At 36.4% G+C, this 10654-nt stretch overlaps 1 protein-coding gene across 2 annotated transcripts; it reads right to left on the reverse strand.

Moving 5' to 3' along the window:
- Positions 1 to 932: 932 nt before the first annotated feature.
- LOC121399901 (protein kinase C delta type-like) lies at positions 933 to 8335 on the reverse strand. Of its 2 annotated transcripts, XM_041581854.1 has the most exons (8): positions 8254 to 8335; positions 7585 to 7676; positions 5732 to 5794; positions 5049 to 5187; positions 4560 to 4745; positions 3441 to 3569; positions 2284 to 2617; positions 933 to 1246 (listed from the first exon to the last, which is right to left on the reverse strand). In XM_041581854.1, the coding sequence occupies exons 1-7, from the start codon at positions 8305 to 8307 to the stop codon at positions 2504 to 2506; spliced, it is 777 nt and encodes a 258-aa protein (XP_041437788.1). In that variant the 5' UTR covers positions 8308 to 8335; the 3' UTR covers positions 933 to 1246; positions 2284 to 2503. The 2 variants fall into 2 exon arrangements, with proteins under 2 accessions (XP_041437788.1, XP_041437789.1); XM_041581855.1 differs by lacking the exon at positions 5732 to 5794.
- Positions 8336 to 10654: the final 2319 nt, after the last annotated feature.

Below are 10654 nucleotides of genomic sequence, written 5' to 3' on the forward strand. Positions count from 1 at the left end.
GTTTATTATCTAAAAGGCCTGGACGAGAGATTATTTTAGTTCTACTTTGTTACTACCTATAGGGCTCTGAGTTGGCTGTAAAAGGAGGAGGTTGAGGCTAGGCAGCATTTTTGGGCCATACAGCTTTCCTAGTCTGTTAATATAATTTGGTCCTAAGCCATAAACTTCCCTAAACCATTCACCAACACATTCATAGCACTTATGGGCTTATTTTTAAAAAAGGGCTTATATCTGCTGAATTACAACTTCCTATTGGGCATAACAAAGGAAAAATATAGCAACCTCCTCAAATATGTTATTTATGTTTTAAAAGTGATTTAAAATCAATGTGCAGCCAACTACAAGGTCAGTTGTGCTCACCTTGTAAATTGGTGCAGTGGGGGACCCCTATTTACAGTCACACACCATTTCCATTCATACTTATTACAAATATCATACAGAATATATTCCTTACCCCAATTTATAATGTATCCCATATATCCCACCCATACCCTAAATGTATACTTTATATGAACTCGTATGACTCTACATGTCACTATATATACACACACACATCATAATATATATTCTCTATATAATCTCATCTAATTTTTTTGTTTTTTTATATATAATATACTATATTAATTAAGAATAACTATTTCATACAGTATATATATCTATCTCTATACGATATATATACACACACACACACACACACACACACACACCACAATGTATATTCAATTTTTTTTTGTTTTTTTTATAACATACTATATAAATTAAGAAAAACTTTTATATATCTACACATACATACACACAGCAATATATATGCTCTATATAATCTAATTTTTTTGTTTTTTTTCCATATATAAAATACTATATAAATTAAGAATAACTATTTCATATATATAAATATATATATATAAATATATATATATATATATATATATATATATATCTATATCTATACACACACACACACATCACAATATATGTTCTCTGTATAATCTAATCTAATTTTTTTTTGTTTTTGTTTTTTTTTCTTATATAACTCATTCTATACAAATTATGAAACACGATTTCCTACATATTGACAAATAAATGAAATCCAAATACATAAAAACTCAGTTTATACCTACCACGCTCCCTATAATCAGGGTTTTAACAATGAATATATCAAAGCAAGCAGATAAATGGAGATGAAATTCAGCTCAAATAGATGGTCAAGGAAGATGCAGGCCCTTATAGAGATGGGGTACTTACCTGCCTAAACAATAAAAAAAATCAACAAAAGACAAAATGGTTACATAGAAAATTACAATACAGACCTACAATATAGACTAGAAGAAACTTTCTTATAAATAAAAATTTCTCATGAAATCCTATGGTTTTTAAATATTTAACAGTCTATATTAGACTTAAGGCATGGTGCTCTAAATTAAAGAATTTCCCTTATCAAGGAAAGCCCAGTTTCCAAGCATTACATATCACAGATACCATAACTGTACATATTTGCTGCATTATATACTGTATTATATAATTTTTACTAATGCATGATTTTTCTCTCTTTCATCTCATTTTTTGTCCTTATAGCATGTTACTATAAGGATAGTTTTGCGTTATTGATATTGAAGTTTATGGTTTAGAGAGGACATAATATCACAAGCCTGTGCAGTATGATTATAAGGATGCTGGAGAACTGTATATGTTTTATGTATATGTGTTTTACTAAGGTTATTACAGATTAAACACTTTGTGATTTGTTTTAATCTCTTACAGGAGTACCATTTATCTAAAATGGGATTGAATAGGTAGATTGCATGAGTAGAAACTATACCCAATCCCAAAAAACTCATTTAAGGGGAATACATAGCAGTCATCAGGCTTTGACATGCCTTTTACCATTTACTCTTTGGTTTTGACTTGTTAAGCGTAATTCAATTATACCATAAATCATGCTATATATATTAATCAAAACATCTACAGTGGAACCTCAATTTTACATCCCCTGATTTTACATTTTCCCTCATTTTACATTGTTGTTTTGTGGTCCCACCTATATATTATGCATAATACATTTTCCTGGATTTACACCATTTATTTCTGGTCAACTGAAAATGTAAAATGGGGGTTCTACTGTATCTGTAATCCCCAAATAGCCGAATATCAGTTTTTAAACATCTACGTTTTATTCGTAAAAATCGCCTACATTTGTTATCATTACTAGCTTTTTTTTGTCTTCTATATCTCATCCTATTCAATCATAGATATATATATTTTTTTCTTTAAATTACTTTCACTCACCACTTTGACTCAAGTTGCCTCCTGTTGTTTGTGGAAGCAACTGGTGGATACAGTGGGGTGCTGCTGTAGGTGGTTGGACACTTGCTGTAGACTGTTGCAGATTTATAATGCAGGCAGATCTGATGTTAACTGCTGCAGTTTGCCATAGATGGTATGTTGGCTTGGTCACTGGCTCATCTGGCCACCATGATGTTGGGTCACATGAGCACAGGAGAATGCATTACTCCTGCCAATGCCAGGTGGGGTCCACATAGGAAAGTTCTTCTACCCTCTCTCTCTTGAAGGCATCAGCGGACAATCCTGGTGAAATCACACTAAACTCACTTGCGAATGGCTACAGAGAGAAAGCAAAACACTGTTACATTATAATATTTACTGTCAATAATAAAGGTAGGAAATGTCCTAAAATATGGCACATTTGTGAGACTAAAATGTGTATTTCATTGTGGAGTGGAGTCATGATTTGTTTTAATTTCAAGATCTCAACTCATCAGCTGCCAGGTCCCAACCTGCCTAGTGACAATAAAGTAGAGAATTTCTGCAGCTGCACAGTATTTTGCATACTGCATGATGCTCTTCCATCTTATCCATTTAAAATAAAAGTCCTTATAAACATTCATTCAATCAAACTATTAATTACAGAGTAGCTATTCAAATATCTAAAGTAAAAACATTTTGGCCTATGTTGTATGGGGAAATAAACTGATGGTCACAAACGGCACATAAGTCTAAAAGGGGTCCCTTACAATCCCTTCCCTAATGTCACATATAGCCGGACAGAGGAAGATAAAAAAGTAGAACTACAATGGCTCAGTCTGTGCAAAAATCAACTGCATATCGATATTAAGTGCAAAGCCTTTTAATCTTTACAAATAAAATGTGAAATCAAATTTCCTCAGAAAGTGAACACTAGCCTAAAATGCACTAAAAGGAGCTAAAATGTGGATATTATGGAAGGATGTAAACCCCACATAAAACAGGTCATTGACTAGACTTAAAAGGGTTATGAAATCATCAACTGGGGGGAGTTTCCAGATGATTTTTTGTAAAACTGGCACACCCTTTTCTTCTAAAGTCTGCTGACCCCTACTCATGCCGGATAAGTAAAAAGTAAATATGAAAGAAGTATTCTATTGCCCGGTCAGTCATGTACTTACCATTTTTGGCTGAAAAGGTGTCTTCACCTTTTTCTTTTCCAGATTTTCCCAATTGATTGAAGCAAAGAATGGGTGCTCCCTGATGTTGCCATTCACTCCTAAGCGTTGCTTCTTGTCCTTCTCCAGAAGCTAAAAAAAAGAACAATAAAAATATCTGAGATTTCATGTTCGGCTCCAATGACAGAGGCATATTCAAGTAAAGTACTGGAACTGGATGTGACTGTCTCAGTAATTCTAATTCACTTGGGGAAAAAGGGTGGTGACAGTGTTTACACTAGTGCTCCAGCATAAACTCATCATAACTAATTAACATTTAAAATGCCATTACCTATGTTTTTAACTGCAGAAAATGATGGGTTGTTATTGACTGAGCCAAGGCATTCTCGCTGAAGTTAGCAGCATTTTCCGAGGCATTTGTTTCAATTGTGTGTATTTGCACTGCCTTATTCTCCCTGTTAACCCAGTCAATGCCACGGATAGGGTGCAGGATTGGGCTAAAGGGCTTACATTGACAGATTTGTACCATGGTCAGATACTCAATTGTTTTTATCCAAACAATCATATTAGTAGGCAAGACAGAATATTAACAATAAGGGGGTTATTTACTAAACTCCAAATGCAGAAAATCCAAAGAATTTGTGTTATTTTAGTATAAAATCGTGATTTAAAAAAAAAACACGAATTTTTCGGAATTTATTAAAGTTCAGCATCTCAGACCTGCCGAGGTTGCATATAAGTCAATTGGAGAAGTCACATCGATTTTTTGATTGGGTTTTGTGCAATAACCCGAAGATTTCAGGTTTTTTGGGCAAAAAAAACACAAATTTTTTCCCTCAAACAAAATTTTCAGGAAAATGTATTTATAAATAAGATGAAAAAAACCTGTGCAGATTTGATCTGAGTTTTTTTCAAAAAATATTGAGATAAATTCAGACTTTGATAAATGGGCCTCCCCGTATGTCTTGGACACTGATCCAAATACAAGAGTGTAAGCAGATAAGCATCCCCTGTCAGTATAACAGGCACTAAAGAAATATACATTGTGGAACATAACAAAAGCTTTGTATTTATAAGTATTCTGTTATTCCATTTCCCATTATTTGAATTATTTATACTGACCTTTGACAGGAGGTCCTGCAGTTCCTGGCTCATGTGACTTGGATATTCAGGAGTCTTGATTGAGATAAACTCCTTCACAACACTGATTGATGGGCTAAATGGTTGTTTAGCTGTAGCCATTTCATAGATGGTCACACCTAATGACCACCAGTCAGCCCCTGCATTATACCATTCCAGTAATAAAACCTGCAGAAAGTAAACAAAAAACTAATTATTAAACAAGAATCTTTATGTATATACTCCTATAACATTTTCAGGCCTCATGAATGACAAAGACTTAAAATATATAGAAAGAGCTGCTCCAGACCCTCCCTCTGAGTCCCACCCTGTTGCTCCTCCAAATACTCCATGGGCCATGATCCTCTGCCACCAGCGTTCCCAAACCATATCCAAAAAAGTACACATGCACATCCTTTATGAGTACAATCCCTTGCTAAAATGTTGATACTACTGTGAATACAGTGTAAATGCATTAAAAAGATTTCATACCTCCGGGGCCCGGTAGCCAGGGGTTCCACCCAATCCGCAGATGAGCTTCTTGTCGAACAGTCCTTCAGCAGAAATGCCGAAGTCGCAGATTTTAATGTGTCCACCCCTATCCACCAAGATGTTATCAGGCTTCAGATCACTGCAAGAAATGCAATAGGAACAATTATGGGCACATTTACTTAGGGTCGAATATCGAGGGTTAATTAACCCTCGATATTCGACTTTCGAAGTTAAATCCTATTCGAAGTTGAAGGATTTACCGCTATTCGTTCGATCAAACGAATAATCGTTCGATCGAACGATTCAAAGGATTTTAATCGATCGCACGAAATTCCTTCGATCAAAAAAAGCTTAGAAAGCCTATGGGGACCTTCCCCATAGGCTAACATTGAGGTTCGGTAGGTTTTACTTGGCGAAGTAGGGGGTCGAAGTTTTTTTTACAGAGACAGTACTTCGACTATCGAATGGTCGAATGATTTTTAGTTCGAAGTAGCCAATTCGATGGTCGAAGTAGCCGAAAAAAACGTTCGAAATTCGAAGTATTTTTTCTTCTATTCCTTCACTCGAGCTAAGTAAATGTGCTCCTATATGTAGGTGATACTTGAGAAAAAGTATACAGTGACTATAAATGTAAATCAGACATAACACAATATTCTAGAGAAGAGAACTGGGATTTTACTGACCAATGAACGACGCCGTTCGAGTGCAGAAACTGGAGGCCAATAATAATCTCTGCAGTGTAGAACCTATAAAACAAAATAGTTTTCACTGTTTGATACACATTTCATATGGTTTTGTAATTCTTTTTAAACATAATGTTAGTGATTAAGACATTTACATATAGTGTATATTAATAACACCTTTTTGGGACCAAAGGCTGGCTACATTAAAGTACAAGTAAAGGTAGTCACTGGTGTGTGGCCTTAATCACTAGCTTGGGTAGGTTATGGCAGGGAGTCATCCTCCTCCTATGGCAAGCATTAAGCACAAGGCTCTGCTACATCCCCTGATCTTTGCTCTGCATTATAAAATGCAAGGACCTGTGCCCAAGTTGCAAAGTGTGGGCTGAGTGTAAAAGTGCACAAAATGTGGTGTTTTCTGCCCACTTTTTACGATTATCTAAATTAGCCCTAATTTGTATCTAGAAGCAAAATTCACAAAGTTTACAGCTAAATCCAACTGGACTGTCAGTTTGCATAAGACTCTTTAAAGGGGTTGTTCACCTTCCAAAACTTTTTCAGTTCAGTTGTTTTCAGATTATTCCCCAGAAATAAAGACTTTTTTTCAATTACTTTCCATTATTTATTTTTTTATTGTTTTTCCCAAAATCGAAGTTTAAAGTTGAATGTTCGTGTTTGAGTCTGGCTGCTCAGTAATTCAGGTGCAGACTCTAAACTTTTACAATTTTGCAACATTTACTTGATACATTGACACATTTCTCAAGAGCTTCTCTGGAGTATCAGCAACTATTGTATGAATTCTAACAGCTGCCTTTAGGGTAAGGCCAGACGAGGAGATGCGGGGAGATTTTGTCGCCTGGCGACTTATCGCCACGTCTTTTGCGCGACTATCTCCCCGAACTGCCTCAGCGTTTTTTCCCCATAGGCTCGAATGAAAAGTCGCCTGCGCTAATGCACACGCGGCGATGCGTTTTCAATAGTCGCCCAAAGTTGCCTCAGTGAGGCAACTTTGGGCGACTATTGAAAACGCATCGCCGCGTGTGCATTAGCGCAGGCGATTTTGTGCTGTAGCCTATGGGGAAAAGATGCTGAGGCAGTTCGGGGAGATGGTCGCGCAAAAGACGTGGCGATAAGTCGCCAGGCGACAAAATCTCCCCGAATCTCCTCGTCTGGCCTTACCCTTAAAGGGGTTGTTCAGCTTCACAAAGATGCAGTTATTCTAGCAGATTAAGTTATTTTAAGAATATATGCAATGCATATGTATTAAAAAAATGTCTACCGTTATTTTAGATAAATCCAGAATTTCTCTCTATGGTAAATTGAATTATTCTTGACAAATCACAGTTCACTTTTTATTTAAAAATGAAACTCTTCTGCTGTTTGAATGTGCGTGTTTATATAAGCTGAGTTAGTGGAGGAACTAGCCAGGAGGATAATGTCTTACTTTTTATTTGTAAGACGGAGACTAAAGGAATTCTTCTGCTGTACATGCAAGGGAAGCACGTGCCAATTGTTTGGGTATTTTTGAAAGGGCGTATTTAGCTTTATGGATACATATTCAAACAGAAACCTTGTTAGTTCTGCTTTGGGGAACATTATTAGTTGAAATATGGGTAGTGATCAGTGAAGGTGAACCACCCCTTTTATGAAACCAAGAGATTCTACAGGGACAAAGATAAGAACAATATCAACTAAATGTATCAATTTAGAACAGTCTATAGGGTCGGCAACCCCCCCTCCCAGAGCGGTTTTAGAAGGTGAAAAATTACACAACTAGATGTTTGAAGGCTAACAACCCCTTTAATACATAATGTACAATACAAATAATGTTCTTACGTAAGGATATTAAAACTTACTGGATTGTTTCAGTTGGTAGTCTTCCATTCTTTGAAATGATGTTGTTTAATGTTCCCCCGCAGGCATATTCCAGCACAAAGAAGACTTGCACCTGGTTATAGCGACACATTAAGAAGTGGTGAGACATAGGAACACATGACACAGCACGACTGAATAGATACTATTTTTACTAGTGTTGCTGAGCTCTACTCTTCATACCATTTCTTTTCTCAAGTCAATTAAATTGACCATAAGAATATTTCATCTGTATATTGCAGGTGTCAATCTGGCTGCAAAGTGTCTTACTACCAGAGTGGTGATGAATGTGGGGGCCAGAAACAATATTAAGATAATGACACAGGATTCATCTTTGCTGGTGGAGAAAAAGCAGACATTGCCCTTTGTGTGTGTGTACAGTAACAGGTGTGAATGTAATCTACGTGTAACTATGCTTTTGAGATGGATTTTGGCCATGAAGAGCTGTGCATTTTCTTTTCAAAATTCACACCATGTGCAGTGGCACCCCCTCATTGTGGTTTTCACCCTACCCTGGACTTTATTAATGGCCCATTATATATCATAGCATATTTAAGACTTAAGTGAGCATTGAATGTGTTATGTGTATTATGCTGACCTAAGTAGGAGAGAATTCTAATGAAACATGTGGCAACACAAACATTATTCTCTACCTCTGATTGGAAGGCTGCATGTAAATGACATAGAAAGGGGCAACTTTTGGCCATCTTCAAGATCCGAGCTTCTCTACTGATCTTCCTGTAGTTGCTCTTGTCAATTTTCTTGGCAATCTTCTTAATTGCCACAAGCTTTTTCTTTGGGGCAAACGATGCTAACATCACCTAGGAATGGAGAGAAAAACACTAAATATTACAAGGTCCACTTCTAGCACAACGAATGACTTAAAGAGTACAGATATGGGACCTGTTATCCAGAATGCATAACCGGTCTTTCCGTTATTTGGATCTTTACACCTTACATCTATTTAAATAAAAATAAAACCAATATGTTGGCTTTGCCTCCAGTAAGGATCAATTATATCTAAGTTTGGTAAAAGGCACTATTTTATTATTAACGAGAAAGAGGAAATGATTTTTTAAAATATTGGATTATTTGGATAAAATGGAGTTTATGGGAAATGGCCTCTATGTAATTTGGACCTTTCTGGATAATAGGTTTCTGGACAAAGGATCCCATACCTGTAGTATCCAGAAGGGGCCATGTTTGTTGATTGTATTTGTTACAATTATTAATATTATCTTTACATTTATATTGATAAAATTGTCCTTACACAGTATGCATTTTGATTATATTAATCAGATGGTAAACTAGATCTCACCAAAGGTCTCCAGAGTGGCCATTCCCTATTCATTTGTATGGGATTTTGAAGGTCATACAGTATTTCATAAATGGTGGCAGCAAGAGTCCCCCTTTGATAAATATGATAATTATAATCCCATACAAGTGAAGAATGTTTGGAAGAATCTCTGTTAAACTGTGGCGAGTTTGTTTTCACCTTTTGATAAATATGCCCCTGTAATATACAACATTTTTGATTCTCCATCACGTTTTCTGGACGTTTTTATATCGCAATACACAAAGATAAATAATAGGAGGTCCCACTCACCTGGCCAAAGGTGCCCGTTCCAAGTTCTTTGTGGAATATATAGTTCTGGATTTCCAGGGGGGCTGGTCTTTTGACATCCAGGCAGGGTTTCTTACAACAACTTCCACCTTTTGGGATAAAACAAATTCAATCAATAGCTCAAATATATATTTTACAAAACTCACTTTTATGCAAAAATATAAATATCTTCACATCCATTAATCTAAGCTATTCATCCAACACAAAGGCATTCCTAAGGGTAAGGCCACACTGGGCGTTTTGGGGAGATTTGGTCGCCTGGTGACTAATCGCCTCGTCTTTGCGGCGACCAATCTCCCCAAACGCCTTCCCTCACTCTGGGCCGGCTAAAACGAAAAAACGCCGGGGCTAATCACACACGGCGATTTGTTTTCCGAAGTCGCCCGAAGTTTCCTCGTAAGGGACCTGTTATCCAGAATGCTTGGGACCTGGGGTTTTCTGAATAATGGATCTTTCTATAATTTGGATCTTCATACCTTAAGTCTACTAGAAATTCATTTAAACATTAAATAAACCAAATAGGCTGGTTTTGCTTCCCAAACAAAATGCCTCTAAAAAGGATTAATTATATCTTAGTTTGGATCAAGTACAAGGCACTGTTTTATTATTACAGGTATAGAGAAAAAGGAAATCATTTTTAAATTTGAATTATTTGGATAAAATAGTGTCTATGGGGGGATAACCTTCTCGGAGCTTTCTGGATAATGGATCCCATACCTGTGACAAATATCTGTACCCCATTGCCTTCTAGGTAAAATACATGAATGCCAAAATGTTTGTCAGAAAATTATTGCCTGCACTTCATGCCACAGAAAGCAATGTTGGAATTACCTTCTATGTCTTCGTTTTCAATTAAAATGATCATTTTGTCAGTACGTCTGCCACATTTTTATTCTGATCAAACTACTAAACTTAACTCTTGCAGGGGAAGCAAGAAGTCCAAGAGGCAGCCACTCTATGCTCACCAAAAACCCACCAGCCTTTATGTGCTGCCAGTGCAAATGTAAATCAGAAATACTTTTGAAAGGCGTATTTAATAAAGGATGAACTTTCACTTTAACCCATTGATAAATAAAAATCCAACAGAAATGGAGAGCGGTGGAATTTCACTCTAGAGGACTGTGGTGATCTGTAACTTCACTCTTTGATAAATATACCACCATGACTTGAACCCTTGCCCCCCCCCAATAGGGATCCCCCATAGATATTGGCATAACTACTAATCTTAAGCATTCCTAAAAAGTCTTTTTGATTACAAAAAAAAAAATCTCTTGTGCAGATTGTCTCTTTCAACTGGTCTACCATCTCCTGTCTGTAACAGGAACCAGTTTTACTGTTGGGTTTGTGCAGTGGGGGACATAGAGTATAATTAGGATTTTAGGCATATTCTCAATGTCTGTCTGAAGAATTTAAAAGGGTTTCCTGCAGTA

This window comes from Xenopus laevis, chromosome 2L (genome assembly GCF_017654675.1).
Source record: "Xenopus laevis strain J_2021 chromosome 2L, Xenopus_laevis_v10.1, whole genome shotgun sequence".
NCBI classification, from domain to species: Eukaryota; Metazoa; Chordata; class Amphibia; order Anura; family Pipidae; genus Xenopus; species Xenopus laevis.